At 41.5% G+C, this 20,608-nt stretch overlaps 1 protein-coding gene across 1 annotated transcript; it reads left to right on the forward strand.

The window, feature by feature from the left end:
• The first annotated feature begins 11,612 nt into the window (after nucleotides 1–11,612).
• Nucleotides 11,613–20,380, forward strand: LOC308085455 (uncharacterized protein). Its single transcript, XM_080428613.1, has 10 exons — nucleotides 11,613–11,743; nucleotides 12,802–13,053; nucleotides 13,366–13,436; nucleotides 14,299–14,440; nucleotides 15,711–15,838; nucleotides 16,147–16,327; nucleotides 17,237–17,320; nucleotides 18,026–18,124; nucleotides 18,419–18,511; nucleotides 19,334–20,380. Exons 2-10 carry the CDS (start codon nucleotides 12,985–12,987, stop codon nucleotides 19,517–19,519), a joined length of 1,053 nt encoding a protein of 350 aa, XP_080284739.1. The 5' UTR covers nucleotides 11,613–11,743; nucleotides 12,802–12,984; the 3' UTR covers nucleotides 19,520–20,380.
• The last annotated feature ends 228 nt before the right edge of the window (nucleotides 20,381–20,608 follow it).

Here is a 20,608-nt window from a genome sequence, read left to right on the forward strand (position 1 = left end):
ACCAAAAGTAAAAAGTACTCAGAATGCAATTATGCAGAATGCAAGTTTTCAAAAAGGTATACAAATCTTTGAAAATAGCCGATCATGTGAGCTTGTAGATCGGCTATATTCAGATGGCCGAAATGTATATAGGGCTTAAGTGGTTAATGTATGTTTTGTAATAATAATCTAAATCTACAAAGTAACCAAAGGTTTCAAATAATAGTGGAGTAAAAAGTGCAATATTTGCCTCTGAGATGTAGTGGAGTAGAAGTAAAAGTACTGAAAATTGGAAATACTCCAGTAAAGTAAAATACTTAAAAATTGTAGTACAGTACTTGAGTAAACTTTACACCACTGCCACCACCCCTCTGATTCAATTATTTTATCTACTTCCTGTTAAGGTGTGCAGAAACTAAACCATGACAATTCAAGCAAAGACTCTGTCTTAGGGGTTCCCTAAGCCAGTGGTTCTCAAATTGTGGTCTAAATTATAGCATCACAAACATTGGTCTACAAGCTCTCTGCCCGATCAGAGTTTTAAACATAAATCTTGTATGGGGGTCCTTGGGACAATAGCTTTTCAGATGGGGGTCTGTTGCCAAATATATCAATTTGGGGGTCCTTGAAATTAATGTTATAAGTTGTTATGCATAGTTATAAATATGTATAACGGATGTTATGGAGCCTTATAAGTGCATTAAGAATGCATTATAGACACAGCCTTTAAGTAAAGTGTTAACCCAGTTTTCTTCACAGCAGAGCTCTGTTCTGAACACATCCTAAACAATACTAAAGCAATATTGGCATAATGAGTCATACAACAGTTTATATAATAGTTCTTACATACCAGGCTCCATCTCTGATGGTTTCTTTTGGGTCCAGGAGATTCCATTTCATGCCCCAACCTTCCCAGGAGGGGCTTCTACCTTGCACAGGTGTTGTCGTGGCTAGTATCACCTGCCTGGAATGCTTTGGTTTTGAGCAGTGATTTCTGTAACATGTTTGTTTTAACTATGGATTGTCCTTAGTCTGACCCCTTACCCTTTGAGCTGCCCGGCATGGTGGCACCTGCCAGGAGCGTAGCTCTCTGGGTCACTGGGATAACGCAAGCTCCTCCACCAACGTCAAGGTGTCAATCCATGAGAGGAGATCCCAATTTAGTCATCGTCAATTCCCAATTGTCCCCAAGTGTCCTTAAGTCCCTGTTGCTGGCACCACAACCACCTCCACAGCTAGCTGGAGAGAGGTATAAGCTACTGTGTGCATCCTCCCATACACACTTGCCAGTAACTTCTGCCGTGCAGCAAAAAGGACGGTCACTTGATCCATAGCCAGATTAAGTTCCCACCCATAAACACGGCCAATTGTGTTTGATGGAGCGCCCGGCCAAGGTGGAGGCACCGCCGTTACTGCTGGGTGTTGAACCCAGCTTTCTGCTGCGGTGGTGGGAGAGTGCGTTTACCTCTACCACACCCAGGCGCCCCATAGATAGACAGACAGACAGACATACAGACAGACGCTAAAGGCTCAGGTGCAAGACGCTACCTAAAGCCTGACCCCGCAAGACGCCAGGGCTAGAGACCATCACATAGACAGACAAATGTTTTTTTTGTTTTTTTTGGGGGGGGGGGTGCATTTCCTTAACAACAACACGTATTTCTAATACGACTATTACTACTTGATGTTAAAAGTCAGAACCCTAGAAAGTTGTTAGTCAACAGAAAAGCTCAGGTGCAAGACGCTACCTAAAGCCTGACCCCGCAAGACGCCAGGGTTAGAGACCATCACATAGACAGACAAATGTTTTTTTTTGCCTTTTGTTTTTTTTGGGGGGTGGGGGGTGGATTTCCTGAACAACAACACGCATTTCTAATACGACTATTACCACTTGATATTAAAAGTCAGAACCCTATCAAGTCGTCAGCCAACAGAATTATAATACGACTATTACTACCTGATATTAAAAGTCAGAACCCTATCAAGTCGTCAACCACCCCTTAATTTAACCTCAACTTAACATTAAACGACCTATCAATATCACAACATTATAACAAACAACATACAATCGGAGCAACAGTGTGCCCCAGAGGCTAGGACACACCCTGGCATCAGCCAACCTGATCCTATCACGACACACTGACATCATTGTTGGAACACTATGAATAACAATTATATTTCTGGTTGGCTTTTAGCCTCCGTAAACAAAAGTTGCACAGGGCAGATATGACAAATGATAACACATAAAATAAAACATTAATAGTGGAAATAGCTGATGTACAAGCTCAAAACGCGTCACGATGCGATGCGTTTTGAGCTTGTAGATCTGCCATTTCCACTATTTTTGTCATTTTTTAAAACATGAATTTTTTAAAATGGAAATGATTATTACGATTATTATGCAAAAAACAACTGCTATTATCTCAAATAATTGTGATTAGGCGATTATGTAATAATTGTGACAGGCATACTCACCTACTCACAAACTGCACCTTTCCTTCAAGTGGTGCCTCCCCGACAGGGTTTCCACCAGCTTCTACTCCAGTCCCGGCGCGGTGATGTCCACTGAGGATACTGTTCTCTACCAGCATCTACTCCAGTCCCGGCGCCTCCTGTCCCTCCGCTCCTTCAGGTGGAGCCAGCAGCCCCTTTCAGGGGTTCCAGGTGCCCCATGCGCCTCCACTTCTAAGTGGTTTTCCCTCCAGCTTTGAATGGGTGTTTCAACTATCCCACGTCTGTCTGCGTTACAGTCTTAGACGTGGCTTGCTTCGAGGGGGGCTTCTGACGATGGTCTCATCGACATCAGCCTCCCTCTTCCCCTGCGTAGAAGGGGAAGGCGCCCTGTTGCTGAAGACAAAACGCCTCCGTACCTTATCGCCGGGGAAGCTACAGAACACTGACAGCATCATCTGTCCGTCTGTCCTGTACACGGTCACCCTAAACTGGCGATGGAGCACCCGTCCCCCCTTCTCCCATGTCGTCTCCACACAGGAGATGACTCTGGGCAGCTGCTGACCAGAGACCTCCACGAGGTCGTACTGGTTGCGGGCGTGCCTCCACCCATTGAAGGGTGATGTTAGGGTGGTGGGGTGGGGCGGAGTCACCAGGGACCCGGAGAAGACCTGGTAGAGAGCCGTATCTGCAGTGGGCATCACCCCTGGTGGCTTCACGGTGGGCTGCTTCCAGGTGTGGCTGAAACGACAGTAATACCATGTACTTACCTTACCAGGGTCCACCAGGGGCTCTGGCTTACGAAGCGGCACCGCCACCGTGAAGTCCTTTGGAGGCCTGAGCAGCTCCTTGTCGACCAGTGTGAGTGAGGAAAGGTCCCTCGTCTGGTCGATGCGAGTGTACAGCTCAGGGATGCACGCAGTGATGACCTCCATGTCATCATCGGACAGGGGACGGTTCCTAAGGTTGTCCACGTGAACGTTGATCAACCTGTTCGCCCTTCTGCCACGCTCTGCAACCGACTTGTTGATCAACTGGATGCGATACAGCTCCATCCTGCTCTGTGGAGAGAGAGAGGGGGGGAGAGAGAGAAATAGAGAGAGGGAGCGAGCGAGAGAGAGAGAGAGCACTGAGAGGGAGAGAGAGTTGAGAGCTGAGAAAGAGAGAGAGAGTTGAGAGCTGAGAAAGAGAGAGCTGAGACAGCTGTGAAAGGGACAGAGAAACAGAAAGATATGTCAGTTTATGTCAGTGGTGGAAAGTAACTAAACATTTACACAGATACTAACTGACTGTAGCCTAATTAAGTACAAATTTGAGGTTGGCTACTATAGTAATATGGAAGTAAAAATGGAAATACTGTACATAGAGTATTCCCATTTTTCAATATTGTATACATCTCATTACAAACATTAGTTACAAGTTACATTGTAGATTTAGATCATTACAAAACATACATACCAATTAATCCTTACTGCATCTATTCAAAAATACAAATCTACAACCTTGCAATGCCACACATTGTGAGCTTGTAGATCTGCTATTTTTGACATATTGGGGCCAAATCCCCAACAATTGTGAAATGCCATTCATAATGAGTACTGTTACTTTGGTATGCTACTTCAAGTAATTTTACTTTCAACAGAATACTTCTACATTGTGAGATTACTACTTTTACTTGAGTAAATAAAATAATCCGAGTAGGCTTGCTTCTACCACCATTGAATTAAATATCATTGTGTGGAGGGAGCCTATAACTGCTCTCCTCCTGTGAATTACTTAAGTAAAAGTATCAATACGCGTCGCCATGCGTTGTGAGCTTGTAGATCTGCTATTTCAACGACAGCACGATCGTCAACGGTAAACAGTAAGCAGATCTACAAGCTCACAACGCATCACGATGCATCTGGCGTCGCGTTAGTTAACTGCCATTTCAACAGCAGTTGTTGTCATGTTAACTATTTCGGTTACGGGCAGTAACCGCAAAAAGTCATCCACTAACAATTGTAGCCTCTAAACTTTTGACAGATCATGCTACAATCAAACATAATCAATAAAATAGCATTAAAATGACAGTTTCCCCCTAAACCCCCGGCCTGAGCATTATGAAAATAAATCAAACTCACCAGTTGTAGAGGAAAAAGCTGGTTGAAAAAGCAACAAATTAGCACTGCTGCAAGAAAAAAGTCGATAAAACAATCTGTAGAAGTTCCTCTGGTTGGTGGTTCCGTCCGTTAGTGGTTGTTAAAGCAGGTCTTTGTGGCTGTTAAGCTCTGGGTAAATGCGACTGAATCAATGAAAATCTCAGACACATCTGACGCAGCTCGTCTTGCTTAACGATTTTATACCTGAAGCATCCCGAATGAGCCCGCCTCTCGCTCGTCGCTGATTGGTCAGCTGTCGGTAAACAACTTCAAACGCTAGCGTAGTCGTGATGACATCATCGCGTAACGTAACAAATCGGTTACGTACGTGTGTCTATTTTTTTTAATTTTTGTTTTGATTTCGAATAAGAAAAGAAAAGACTCTTTCTGGTCATTATGTGACACATATGCGTTTAGAGGAGAAAATATTAATCATTGAACTAAAACAACATATCACGTATTTCCATCACCTGTGTGCAGTGATGGAAAAAGTACTCGCATTTCATACCTAAGTAAAAGTATCAATACTGCAATGTAGAAATACTCTGTTGCAAGTAAAAGTCCGGAATAACAAATGTACTTGAGTAAAAGTACCAAAAGTAGAAAGTACTCATTATGCAGAATGTTTTCAAATGTATAAAATGTATAAAAATCTTTTGAAAATAGCTGATCTACAAGCTTGTGAGCTTGTAGATCTGCTATTTTCAAATGACCAAAATGTAGTGGGCTGAAGTGGTTAGTGTATGTTTTGTAATAATAATCAAAATCTACAAAGTAACAAGTAAACAAGTTTTCAAATAATTGTAGTGGAGTAAAAAGTACAATATTTTCCTCTGATATGTAGTGGAGTAGAAGTAAAAGTACTGACAATTGGAAATACTCCAGACAAAAAATTCCCCAAAAGTGTAATTAAGTACAGTACTTGAGTAAATGTACTTAGTCACATTACACCACTGCCTCCCAATATGTTATAACTCTATCATAGAGTTATGAGTCCCACCATTTTCATCTGTACGCGAGAACTTGGTGAAACGCTTGGTGAAATCGCCTCCCAATGGTAGGCTCCCATCGTCTGGGAGGGCGCTGTCACTTTAAGAAGACCAGAAGCACATGACGCTCTGCCAATGGATAGGTGGTATGAAGGGATTGGGGGCGTGGACAGGTGCGAGGCGTGGTATTGGCTATCTTGAAAATCAACAACCTTTGTCCAATCACAAAGCTCTCCTCACAGGCACATCGTTGGAAGATGCTCTTCGAAAGTGCAAGATCAGTCACACACCTTGAGACACAGCAGAGAGCATCACTTATCGAACAAACGCTCCAGAAATTATTTTTTGTTTGAATTCAACGGCTTTCTTCAACTAAACAACAAAACCTTTGTGAACCACTGCTTTTGACAGATACGTACAAATATAATATATACTGTATATGCATTTTTGTTAATAAAAACATCAACATCAACAGCCTGACCAGCCTAGAGTGGCTACAGGTCGCCTGCTCAATCCCTGGTGCCAGCGGAGGACAAGGGTCCCAGCTAGGCACTCCGCCGGCCATCCTCCACCACCAGCCACCTCCCATCTTCATCTGCAACCAGCTGCTGGCTTCTCCAGAGGGGCCTTTGTCCCCTTTGGCTGGGGACCTGGCATCCATGGACACGCCACCGATCCCCGGCAAGCCCATAGTGACAACCTGCAGCCGCATACACAACAAGGTTAGTATAGTTTAGATTTGTATTTTGTGTTCTTGTTTCATGACTTCATGTTTTCAATTGATGTGGGTTTGCTGGTTTAGTTTAGTTTTTTAACATTTTATTTTTAAGGGCTAGTTTTAGTTTAATTTTGTAGTTTTAGTGTTATTTTTATTTGTCAGGGGCGAGATTCAAACATGTATAGTTAACGAAAATCTACACAATTCGCGAAAACATGCTGATCTACAATCAGCTCTCAACGCCCCACAATGTGATGTGCAGTGTGCTTTGAGAATGCAGATATTGCCTCTATTTTGGAAGATTTTTGACCCAACAGGGGTAGATGTCATATCCACCCAAAATACTAGGTTTATGTATGAAATATATAAGTAACTAAGGATATTGTTTTTGTTAACACTATACAGTTTCAGTTAGTTATGTTAAAGGTGCAGTAAGTGATTTATTTCTGTTAAAATAAGTGTTAAATAATCATTGCTATACCCCTGTTACTGAACAAACACTATACAGCAATGATTACTATCAGAATGTAGAGCTTCTTCACTTTCACGAAAAACTTCGTGTTTTAACCAAAAATATAAAAAAAAAAGATCTTCGTTTTGTTTAGTTTTTGCAATTCAAGTTTTTGTTATGTTGTTAGTTTTAATTAAGTATAATAATCTTGTTGCAGATTCTCCCTGGCATGGTGGCACAGGGTACGGTTGATTACAGGACCAACAGCGTGAAGCCACCGTACTCGTGTGCCACACTGATCTGCATGGCCATGCAGGACAGTGAGGAGGACACGGTGCCGGTGTCCTACCTGTACGAGTGGATCAGCGGCAACTTCGCCTACTTCCACCATGCTGACCAAACATGGAAGGTAAGGAACCACATGAACCCTAGCATGCCTATTCTTGGGTGAACTTTCTGTGAAAAATATTTGTAAAACAAATTGGTTTAAAGAAATATAAATGTAAATAGTAGATCTTACTTGCATGATGCCTGGTGCAGTTCTTTGTGACTCACAATTGTCACATCGAAAGTGTATATGGACATGATGAGATTTGTTGACTCAACGTCAATTCTGTGAGTTAAATTTGGTGAGGGAAGACTGTCACTTCAGCAAAAGCACTACAAGCTTACAACGCATCACATTGTGACCTTTTCTGAGCTTGTAAATCTTCTATTTTCGAGTACAATAAAGTAAAAAAATAGGGCATAAGTGGTTATTAAAAGTGGCCTCTTGACATAGCCTCAGTTTGAAGTGTCATCACATGAAAAATGCTTCTCCCCTCTTCGCAGAACACGGTCCGGCATAACCTGTCCACGCAGAAGGGCTTCATCAAGGTGCTGCGTCAGAAAGGTGAGCCGTCGAGGAAAGGAGGGTACTGGAGGGTCGACCCTCAGTACGCCGAGAGCCTTCTGACCGGCACCTTGAGCAACAGCATGAAGCCCTCTGTCCAGATCCACTCAGCCCTGCACACCCCACTGCAGGCCGGCTCCCCTCCAACAGCCCCCGGCCCCTGGACAGGCAGCCAGATCGGCCCCTGGACAGGCAGCCAGATCGGCCCCTGGACAGGCAGCCAGACCGGCCTCTACAACCCTACAGGCAGCCAGACCGGCCCCTGCACGCCTACAGGTAGGGCTGTCACGATTACAAATTCTTGACGAGTTGACGATTAATTGTCACTCAAATAATTGCGATTAACGATTGAATTGTGTGTTTGGCACTGAACATTGGAACATATGAATACATCATTTTATTTCTGTTTGCCATTTAGGCTTCGTAATAAAAAAAATCCACAGGGCAGATATGACAAATAACTTAAATATACAAAGAACTTATTGACATATATAATCATTTTATACGTGTACAAAAAACAGAAATAGCTGATCTACAAGCTTACTACGCGTCACAAAGTGACGCGTTGTAAGCTTGTAGATCTGCTATTTTTGCTTTTTTTTATATTCGGAAATGTGTGGACATATTTCAGCATGGAAACGATTATGACGATTATGCAAAAATAATTGCGATTAGACGATTATGTACTAATTGTGGCAGGTCTACCTACAGGCAGCCAGGCCGGCCCCTACCTGGAGTCACAGCAGCGACTAGATGCAGCAGAAGGCACCAGCAGCGTGGACCACCAGAACAGGGACCCTCATCACCCTGAGGGAACCACGCTGGGGGGGTCCTGTCTGCAGGCCAAGGCGGTCCGCAGGCAAAAAAGGAAACGGTCCCCAGAAACCGGAAGCCAAAGCCCAGCAGCCAAAGTCCTGCGGTGCTCCTCCAGCCCCCTGCTGCTCTCTGTGGAGAGGAAGGAAGAGCAGGAGGAGACGCTCCCGGGGAACTTTGACGTGGGTGCGTTCATCTGGGACACATTCCTAAAGTCAGCCTGTGGCGGGGAGCTCAGTCCTCCTGAGAGCAGGGAACGGCTGAGCACCGTCTCTACCGGGGAGGACCAGACAGTGGACGTCCACGCGCACAGAGTCACAGAGACTCAGAGTAAGCACGAAACTGAATCACAATACACCAGTGGTGGAAAAAGTACTCAAATTTTTTACTTAAGTAAAAGTATCAATACTGCAAAATAGAAATACTCTGTAGTAAAAGTAAAAGTCCGGAATGCAAAATGTACTTGAGTAAAAGTACAAAGGTATTGGCATCAAAATGTACTTAAAATACCAAAAGTTAAAGTACTCATTGTGCAGAATGTCCCGTTTCAAGTTTTTAAATGTATAAAAATCTTTTGAAAATAGCAGATCTACAAGCTCACAATGCGTCGCATCGCGACGCATTGTGAGCTTGTAGATCTGCTATTTTCAAATGGCTGAAATGTATATAGGGCTGAAATGGTTAATGTATGTTTTGTAATAATAATCAAAATCTACAAAATAACTAGTAACTAAAGTTTTCAAATAATTGTAGTGGAGTAAAAGTACAATATTTGGATCCGAGATGTAGTGAAGTAGAAGTATGATTTCAAGTATGTAGTAAGTATTGGAAATACTCAAGTAAAGTACAAATACCTCAATATTGTACTTAAGTACAGTACTTAGTTACTTTCCACCACTGATCACAATACACATTCACTGCACGTCTGTTTATAGAAGTCAACGTTCAACAATGCTAGTTTCTTTTGACTGTATCATTTACTTGACTACAACCCTGAACTCAACATACTTTTTACTGTCCTCAGGTGTGTCATTTGATGTCATTGAGCCCTGTGCTGACTGGATGGATCCCTTCGTGGAGACGGTGGCAGGTGTTGGCGAAGACAGTCATAACATCCAGACACATGCAGTCAACATGACCATGCTGGTTAGTAAGCCTTGTTTTATACTGTTGTGATTTTGTATATTTGATTAAATCGGCTAATATGGCTATCATAAGTGTCTACAAATGTATGTTATTTCCAGCAATACTGATGCAAAACTAGAATAACAGTGCAATAAATACTTACATCGCCAACATTATAAGCAGCAGACGACAGGGCTTATACAGATGCATTGCATCAACATTGTTTTTTTAAGCATTTTTGGGTGTTCCATTCTCAACCAGTTTAAACCTGCCGGCCCTATTTTGGGCATACAGTATTGTCATAGATGTAAATTGTCAAAAATGGTCAAGTAGTGAAAATAGCAGATCCACTGTACAAGCTTGCGATGCTTCGTGAGCTTGTAGGGCTGGTATTTTTGCTATTCGGCCTACAACAAAATATATATAAGGCTCAAGTGGTTAAAGAATCTTTTGTATGCATTTTAGGATGAGGAGGGGTGTCAGATGGAGATGGAGAGCATGTTCCTGACATCAGACAACAGACCAAGTATGCTACAGCTGCTTTTCATGGACCTTTGAAGAGGCAAAAAAAAACTCTGAATACAGAGAACAGAGTGAAAGACTATGGACTGCCCTCAGCCAAGAGATGGAGAAAGAGCTTGATTGTATATAGTTCCTCATTAATTTCTTACTTTTGCCAATAGAGGGAAACTGACTTCATGCATGCTGTATATATTTGTATATAATAAAGACACAGTTATATTTGAATCTGAAAAGGAATCTTTGTTTTTTTACAGAATGAAATAAAATGTACAGTTTATTTCTCCCAACAGACAGTTGGTCATGTGTGTTTTAAAAGTTCAGCCATAGCTTGAAGGAACTTCTTTTTCCGCTTCTGTGCAGCCAATGGTCGTTTTTACTCTGGGTTACTGGCATTAAGCTGTGTCTGTCCAATCACTTTGATCTGAAAAGAAGAATTAATGTCTAACTCTGCTTCTGTATATAAACATTTAAGCCTACAATAACCTAGATTTTCAAACATAATCAAGTACACAATATCCAATTGCTATGTTTTATCCTTATATTGCGTTAGGTAGATTTCTGTAAAACATGTAGTATCCCTTTCACAAGCTAATAGAGATTATTTTATATTGTTATGCTTAATTCTTAAGATAGAGCATATGGTCTTTGTACTAACTGGTTGAGCCACCAGGGACCAGTTCTGCCTTTTAAACCATATTATAACAGCTTGGGGAGATTACCCCATCTAGGGGCAGTAACTTGTTCTACACCAACAAAACAAAGAAGGGTGGATATAGTGGTTTTGCTTCAAGAATCGAAGATAATGCCATGGTATATTCAACATTTACATTGTGTATTGCAGTTTTGTGTCCACTCAAAGCTTAGATCCAACATCTTTAGACATTTTTGTTTGTCCAACGTAGGGAGTCTGTTCCCTGTGAAAACAGACAGACTTTACACACAAGACATCCCCTTGTCGAGCCAAGTGTAAAACACAGAAGTTCAATTTATAAAAAGGGCTTGTAACTGTTTTAAGTGCAGAAGAACATGGAGTTTAATTTTTATGTAAAGAATTTTGAAAGACAAAGTCCTAACTCCTCAATCTAACTTTAGCTACGGTAAACATTAAATCAAGGCAGTTTGTTAGGCAAAAATGTTATTGACCTAACTCATCTACTGTATGAGGTATTGTCAGATAATCTGAATTGGCCCTTGTGTGGTGGGAATGAGTCATGCAGAACAGTAATGACTTCTGTACAGTAAGGTTCTCTGCTTGGTTTAATACGCCCTGTTTTAGGAACTGGGTGGGTCGGGTATGAACTGGGTGGGTCGGGTATGCACACATACGGTCCCCACACAATTACCACCAGTGTGCTAACACCTTTCTGCTTTCAAGGAATGTGGGAAGACAAAAGCAAAACATCTACCTCTATAAATTAAAGTGGACTGAGGGAACCGGTTCAACAGGCTGGTTTTCTCATTTGACAAATTCACACACCCAATGAACTTTCTGTTGGAAGTAAATCGCCACCCGAGAGTTGTCTCAGTCCGTGTCTCAGTAGCCTCCAATACCATCAAGGTCACAGAGGGAAACAGACAGAGGGAGATAGAGGCCTGATGCATGGATCGACAGAAGGAACTAAGGAAGGAGGACAGGGAGAGAGAGCTGAATTGTAGAGAAACGTACGTACTGGTGTTTTATCTTAATCAGCTTTTGAGTTGGCAGGTTTTTTTGTTCCCTGAGGTGAACCATTATGGAACAGGGCAGGAAGAAGTGCGATTTGAGTGCAGCTGTGCTCAAATCCCTGCAGAGCACTAGGTTTGACCTCTTTGCTAGTAGCATCATAGCTGACACCATCACCACAGTTCCCATCCACGTAGAGGCAGTGGTGGAAAAAGTACTCAAATGTTTTACTTAAGTAAAAGTACCAATACTGCAATGTAGAAATACTCTGTTGTTACAGGTAAAAGTCTGGAATTCAAATTGCACTTGAGTAAAAGTATAAAAGTATTGGCATCTAAATGTACTTAAAGTACCAAAAGTAAAAGTACTGATTATGCAAAATGTCCCATTTCAAGTTTTCAAATGTATACAAATCTTTTGAAAATAACAAGCTCATAATGTGTCGCATCGCGACGCATTGTGAGCTTGTAGATCAGCTATTTTCAAGTGGCCGAAATGTATATAGGGCTGAAGTGGTTACTGGTTGTTTTGTAATAATCTACAAAATCTACAAAGTAACTAGTAACTAGTAAAGTTTTCAAATAATTGTAGTGGAGTAAAAGTACAATATTTGCCTCTGAGATGTAGTGAAGTAAAAGTAGAAGTAAAAAGTATAGGAAATTGGTACGGTACAAATACCTCAAAATTGTACTTGAGTAGGCTACATGTACTTAGTTACTATACACCACAGCTATGTGTGAGATAGGCTACTATCTCACACATAACCTGACTGTGATATTGGTGTATCGATTCTGTCAATTAGCTGAACAGATGAAATAATAATATAATAATTGAATTGAATTGAAAGTTACACAAATAAACTTATTTAGTCTTATTTTTCCTTCTTCACTTTTTTCTTGATCTTATTATTAGAACTATGTGTAATTGTCATTTGGCTCTCTTTAACAATAATTAACAATTACTTCACCAATTGTTTAGCCTGTTTTTATTGTAACAAAATGATATCTGTAATTGTCACTGTGTTTCTCTCTGTCACCTCATCTTTCTGTTTCTTCAGGTCAGACTGGCTCTCAGCAACCGGCCAAAACGCAACTCCCACACTCCGAGGGCAGGTCTCCATTGGCATGGCTGGTACAGTTTAGCTTTGGTAGGCATCGTGTGGTCTGTGTGCCACGTGGAGGCACCGTTGCACCCGTCTCTCAGCCCAGCGCAGGTGTTCTGGAGGCTGCTGCTGGTTTGCATGCTGTGCACTGGCCTGTGGATGTGTGTCCTCGCTTTGAGGTGCTGCCCGAGCTTCAGACACAGAGAGGTGAGTCCAGCCTCATGGCATCCAGCCTCCAGCTCACGTCGTTAAAGTCAGCTCATAAAAATAAGTTGTAGATAAAAGTACAATATTACTATACTGTTAATCCATTGTTATTCTATTCCGATGACATCATGGTACTATCTTCCCCAGCCGGGTCATACCAACTTTGTCCTTGTTCCAAATGTGGTGTATAATGTACGGTATAATGTGTCACACCTCAGATGTATTCTTTCTTTACAGTCTACTGTGCAAGCCTACAAAAGCAGCAGTGATTTAAAATATGTCTATTTTTCAATCCTTGTGTTTGAAATGAAGGTGGAGCCCCATCAAAGGCTGTGGGGAGAGGCTATGACAGAAGAACACACCAGTTACCAGCAGTACTCATGGTGAGACAATGTTTCAACAACTTCATGTATCCATATACACTAGAAGAGCTCGTGTCAAAATGACTTCCCGGCTTTGCTGTAGTATATTATTTGGGGGAAAATGTTCAACACAATTTATCACAAAAATATATTATCATGATAAAGTAATATAGATATGATAATTTAATTAGACCAGACATTAGACCAACATTTTACACACATATATCTAGAAGGGGAAAGAAGGTAGAGCGCTACTAGATTTTCAGGCTGATAATCTATCTCAGGGCTACTCAACTTAAGATGGCTCAGGGGCCACTCAGCAAAATACCAAAAGTCCAAGGGGCCGCCATAAAAATGACGGTCCTATTTTGGATTTTTCGATTTTGTAACACACAAGAAAATGTACATTTTGACATCATATTCTTTTCACTGTACCAGTTTATTTTGTGTTGTGTGTATGTCCAGTGGCAGACACCTATCCTGGGCGCGCGGCAAAGCCGCGCGGCCGGAAAAATTTGGGGGTCAAACCCCCCCAAAAACCCGAAATGCATAGAAAACTATGCATTATACCTGTAACAATTGACGCACCTGTATGTATGTCTGTCTGTTTGTTTTTGAAAAATGTTTTAGCAACCCATATATTTGAACGAAAAAAAAACGGAAAAAAAAAAAAAAAAAACTTTTTTTTTTTTTTTTTTTTTTTTGACCATGAGGGGGCCGCCAAGACGCTGCGATCGGGCCGCATGCGGCCCGCGGGCCGCGGGTTGAGTAGCGCTGATCTATCTTGTACAGAACCTCTAGTACATATACATAATATATACATATAATGAATGTATTAGTGGATTAACCCTTTTTATTTCAATCCTTCTTCTTGTTTCCGTAGGCTCTCCAGAAAAAGAGGCAGCTCAGACCAGCCTGTTCCCCTGGCCCACGCCCTGACAGACAGTCTGCTGCTGTGTGTTCTGCAGGAGGCCCTGTTTGACCCCACTTTAGAACACATTCAGGCTCTTCTCTCTAGGCTGGAGGTGAGATCGCCACCTGAGGGAGATGGTGCCGCAATTTAGCAGTGGTGGAGAAATACTCTGTTACAAGTAAAAGTCTGGTTTTAAAAAAGAATTACTTAGTAAAAGTACAAAAGTATTGGTATCAAAATGTACTTAAAGTACCAAAAATGGAAAGTACTCATCATACAGAATGTGCCATTTCACAAGTTTTTAAATAATATAAATATAAATATAAATGTGTATAAATTATATATAAATTATATACAAATATAAATTGTATAAAAATATTTTGAAAATAGCAATGTACAAGCTCACAATGCGTCGCATCGCAACGCATTGTGAGCTTGTAGATCGGCTATTTTCAAATGGCCGAAATGTCTATAGGGTTGAAGTGGTTTATACAGTGTATATGTTTTGTAATAATAATTAAAATCTACAAAGTAACTAGTAACTAAAGTTTTCAAATAATTGTAGTGGAGTAAAAGTACAATATTTGCCTCTGAGATGTAGTGGAGTCGAAGTAAAAGTACAGAAAATTGGAAATAGTCAAGTAAAGTAAAAAATACCTCAAAATTTTACTTAAGTACAGTACTTGAGTAAATGTACTTAGTTACTTTACACCACTGCAATTTAGTTTGTTTGTACATGTGCTGGAAATACTTGAATATCGTTTAAACAAGAAATGCCATCATCTCTATGAGATTAGGCTCCATAATGAACTGTCATGCAATCAGAATCATGACTAAATAATACAAATGAGAAGCAATTCAAAATATCTGTATAGTGTAAAGCTTTATGGTCTTAAGTTGTCTACTACTTTCAAACTGGCGTCCCTATTTGGGGAAAATATTTTCAACGTTTTTCAAAATGTTTGGCTATTTGTGGTATGAGGAAGTATATAGGGCTTAAGTCGTTAGCACATACGTATCTGCCCACAGCTATGTGTGGGTCAAAGGTCAAAGATCAAGGTCACAAGGTAAAGGTCAAAATCCAGAATCGATGGGCGAATTTATGTCAAACTTGGTGGGAGTGATCAGTATGCTGCCCCGAAGTGATATCAGACTTTTGGACTGACATTTAACCCCTAACAACCCCCTTCAGCACTCATCATGACCATCTGAGCAGCCGTCAGCTGGGTGATGCTGAAGCTGTCGAAACTGCTCTCATTTAGCATCTTGTCTTATTTCATTTTATAAACTGCTTTTTTAAAAACAAATTGCACATACTTACACAATCTTTCCATCTTTATTCGGTCAAACTCTCAAGTCTTTTTGCCCTCCTCCCTCAACAGGCAGTATCTTCTGCACTTCAAAGGGCTGACATTCTGTCAGAGACACAGCCAGATGGTGTGAATCACCTGGACACAGACCCCATACTGATAGACAAGGTGAAGCACACCAGTGTTTACCTACAGCAGAGGTGAGCATGCTTGAAGACTGAAGAATTAACAAGAAAACATGATATACAGTAACACATTAGTTAGTATAAGTGTCATTTCTTGTTTTTGTCCTGGTTGCTCAGCCAATTCGTGCACAGACCATGCTCCTTGTGAGCAAGGACCCGAGTTTGGATCCAACTCCGTCTTGTCTCGCATGTCTCTGCTCTCTCTTTCTGCCCTATCTGAAATACAGCATTAAATGCAAAAATATATAAGATAAACACTGACAATTTACAGAGCTCAGGATTAAAACAGCCACAGTCAATGTGTCCAACACTTCTCCTGACAGGACGAGGTCACTGCGCAGTCTTCTCCAGGCGCAGGGGGAATTGGAGGCCCATGTAAAGGCCATGCTAGGTGGACTGGAACACCTCTGGGCTCAGTTGGAAGAGCTCCACACTGGGGTCACCCTCACCAAGGAGTGGAGCCAAGGCCACCGAGATCTGTCCACAGTCAAGATGGAGACCGAGGTAAGGATGTGATGAGAAGGAACAGGTGGAGGATGGTTTGATGGGCGGGCAGTTGCACTGCATCAGCCTTAAAAGCACTCCTTAACACACATATGTACAGAACATATTTTAAAACGTAATCATTTATTATCAATTTTTTCATGTTATAAAATGTAACTTATGACTAAACCTAACTAACTGAAAAGTATTAAAAAAGTGCTTTTGACTAAACCGCCTAACTAACTGGATCCTCAAAACTGTCAGTCAAACCACCTAACTCCAACTTAGAGATGGCTGTTTTTTCCATCTTTGATTAGAGTTTAGGCGAAGTCAGACGGAAAAAAGACCTATCTCCACATTAATGGTCAAAAACCTCCTAACTCCACTTGAGCTATATACTGTATGGGAGAAGTGATGATAATAAGGACACATTCAAGTATCTGACAATGTATAAAGTCACCATACCAACTTTGATGAGGCAGTGTTGTGCTAAAAAAATAATAATAATAATCTCCTGAAATGTTTACATTTTGGACTGTCGGGTTTCTGCCCTACTGCAGAGATATGTAAAATACATTGTCACACTCACACCCTTATTAAAAGGATAAAACGCGAAAAGGCCTGCAGCTTATTTCCATTGTGATCACTCAGGTAATATTTGTGTAAACTAAGGCAGTGTGTAAAGCATTGTAACATTGGTTGGTAAAAATGCTAAAGAGATTTTAAAGGTAAGGTGCATTCAAAGACGTTTTGGGCTCACCTTCAAACATGCCATGGTTTATTGTTTGATACATTTTGGGGGTAGATTGTAATGTGTCATCATGGTGTTACTATATTTCCCAATGGCTCTTGGTTTTTGAGTGCTGATGAAAGGTGCTAAAGTTTGGTTCATATTATAATACTTTGTACTTTTATGTATGTCCGGAGCAGAATTTGTCCACAGTGCTGAAAGAGTACCGGAGCAGACTGCATCACTGCCAGACGCAGTTGGAGGGCAGCACACAACTTCTGCAAGTAAGATGGGGTAAAAAAACACATTGAAAAAAACAACATAACTTTAAATATTAATAGAAATGTGTAATTTCAGTAGTTACATATACAGGAGTAAAGAAATATAAAAAACAAAGCCAAACAGAAGGCAAAACATAAATCAGACTGAGTAGCAGAAAGGTTCTATTCAGCATGTTCATGTGTTATATGGTACTGTGTTGTGTTCTGTTTGGCTGTGTTTACACTGAGTCAGTGGTGGAAAAAGTACTCAAATTTTTTAGCTTAAGTAAAAGTATCAATACTGCAATGTAGAAATACTGTAGTAAAAGTCCGGAAATCAAAATGTACTTGAGTAAAAGTACAAGGTATTGGCACCAAACTATACTTAAAGTACAAAAGTAAAAGTACTCATCATGCAGAATATCCCATTTCACAAGTCTTCAAATATAAAATGTATGAAAATCTATAAAAGATTGCAGATCTACAAGCTCACAATGCGTCGCATAGCGACGCATTGTGAGCTTGTAGATCTGCTATTTTCAAATGGCCAAAATGTACAGTATATAACGGCTGAAGTGGGTTTTGTAATAATAATCTAAATATACAAAGCATCTAGTATCTAAAGTTTTCACCTAATTGTAGTGGAGTAATAGTACAATAGTACAGTACTTAAGTAAATGAACATAGTACTTTCCACCACTGCACTGAGTCCTCTCCTCTGTCCCACAGCAGCTGAGCTGGAGCCACACGCACACGACACACCGTGTCGGCGCTGTTGGTGCAGAGGCCGTCTGGCCTGAGTTGCTGCTGCAGTCCAACATTGAGCAGGTACTGTACAGTACATTACACCCCCCCCACCCACCCAGCCGCCACTGGTTCTCAAAGTGGGGTCCAAGGGTTGAGAGGGGGTTCCAAGTGGACCCTTACAGGTCTGTCCCTGAGAATATACAAAATGGAACCAAATGGACCCATTAAGGGGTCCATTTGGTTCCATTTGTTCACTCTCAGGGTTATGGGGGCTCTTGAAATTGAAAGGTTTGTGAACCACTGCGCTAGACGAAAACAGACGTTGTTCATGGGAGCTCAAACCTCTCTCTCTCTCTCTCTCTCTCTCTCTCTCAGTTTGACAAGGTCCAGGAGAGGTTTTTCTCCTTGGAACAACAGACATCCACGTTCCGGGCCCACCTGGACGGACTCGATGGCGGAGGCACTCAGGTGGGTGATGCAGGGCTCTTCCCCATAACTGGGGTTTGTATGCCACCACCTCGCCACACACACTGTGACACACACACACACACACACACACACACACACACACACACACACACACACACACACACACACACACACACACACACACACACACACACACACACACACACACACACACACGCACAATTTGTCTCTCAGTGGTCTGATATTGCAGTTGAATTGAGAATGTAAGCTCCTATAAGGCTGTAACTTCTCTTATGTGATGACCACCATTATTAGTGGAGCCTAGTGAGTAAGAGATAATCTATTGTAATGATGTTGTGTGTCCTCTGTCTCGTCCTTAAATTTGTATCCGTCCTAACAACACCTAGAGCTACATCCCATGAGTGAAAGGTGCTTCTCAACCATTTGAATTTCGAGGACACCCAGTTTGATATGCATTTACTGACCCCCATTTAATACCATTGTTTTATCTCTGGGACCCTAATCTACACTGTAAAATCTTCTTTGTTTATTTAACTCAGGTTTTTTGACCGGGTATCTGTGTATTGTGTCTGTATGTTGTTTTTAACCACTGCACAAATGAAGTTCCGGAAGGAAAATGAAGTAATTTGAAGTTGAAGTTAACTCTGAGAAGTTGAAGTTAACTCGGGTCCATTTGCTTCCATTTGCACACTCTCCATTTGTACATTCTCTGAGTTACAGGCCCACAAGGGTCCATTTGGACCCCTGGTGGGCCCTGAACACCACGTTGTGAAACAGTGCTATTTACAGTACAACTAACGTTTTATTATGATTATGCCTTCTTTTCTTTTACCAACCCAGGCCCTCCGTTCCTGCTCTGTCTCTCCTGGGACCCCCCGTCTCTGCACTGAACACACCAGTGATGCTCCAGTGGGGAACCACACCAACACACCCACACCCGACTCCCCTCGTACCCTGGGCCAGAGGTCAGCCCTGCACTTCTCCACTGCAATTGGACGCCTTCGCAGATCTGGGAAGAGGAAGTGAACTTTCTTTTAAAGAAATCAGTGACAGAGACAGCGTAGGAAAGACAGACAGGAGGAAACACTGAGAGGGAAACGGTGTGTAAGAGAGACAGACAGCACGACACTGAGAGAGAGATGGTAGGAGAGAGACAGACAATAGGAAAGCTGAGAGTGAGATGAAGGGAGAGACAGACAGAAAGAAAGCTGAGAGGGAGATGGAAAGGGAGACAGACAGTAAGAAAGCTGTGACAGTTTAGGAGAGACTGACTAAGCTGAGACTGATAAAGCTGAGAGGGAGATGGAAAGGGAGACAGACAGTAAGAACGCTGAGAGGGAGAGTGTAGGAGAGACAGACTGAAAGCTGAGAGAGAGACAAAGCACGATAACTGAGAGCGAGACTAGGTAGGAAAGACGTACAGTAGGTAAGCTGAGAGAGACAGGATAGCTGAGACAAGTTTCTGCTCTTGATTGCCTTTATCTTGGGCATAAAGTTTCCTGTTAACCAGTGTTGTTTTATAGCATGTGTGTTTTAAACTGTTCTTAACAATGCAAGGCCAATGTGGTGAAATGGCAAACAAAATGTATTAAATATTCATACTACTGTACCATGGAGGCGAAAGCAGTGGACAGCAGCAGACAGCTGAGAGGGAAAGACAGTAACAAGTACAGAAAGTATGAAAGCTGAGAGGGAGACTGTTTAGGGGAGACAGCTGTAGGAAAGCTGAGAGGGAGAAAGTGTAGGAGAGAGACTTTGATATAGATTTCATATACATTACATGCATCAGTGACTGAATTACTGAGATCTCCAAGAGGGACGCTTCAAATCTTGACCATTTGAATGTAATTGTATATTACTGTTACTAATATTAAATCATTGTATCAATGTATGGCTATAAACTGCTAAGTTATTGAATTGGACTTTGTCCATAACTTCTTCGTGTGATTTGTTTTGGGATGTGAAAACCATTTTAAACACATGGGGGCACTGTTGGCTTTTACAAACTGGAATGGAATTTCTTGACAGCTTTTTCAAAGTTCATTCCTTCAATGATACTATTATGCCATAGGGTTTTACATGATAGTATACCCTATATAGTTATTAGGATAAAGT

This window comes from Gymnoscopelus braueri (genome assembly GCF_963280865.1).
Source record: "Gymnoscopelus braueri genome assembly, chromosome: 5".
Taxonomy (NCBI): Eukaryota; Metazoa; Chordata; class Actinopteri; order Myctophiformes; family Myctophidae; genus Gymnoscopelus; species Gymnoscopelus braueri.

Bases quoted from the DNA above. Each gene is read 5' to 3' on its own strand.
- LOC308085455 (XM_080428613.1), top strand. From the start codon at position 12,985: ATGCTGTGCACTGGCCTGTGGATGTGTGTCCTCGCTTTGAGGTGCTGC. The intron at 13,437-14,298 runs GTGAGACAATGT...TTGTTTCCGTAG, and splicing joins AGTTACCAGCAGTACTCATG to GCTCTCCAGAAAAAGAGGCA. The intron at 14,441-15,710 runs GTGAGATCGCCA...CTCCCTCAACAG, and splicing joins CTCTTCTCTCTAGGCTGGAG to GCAGTATCTTCTGCACTTCA.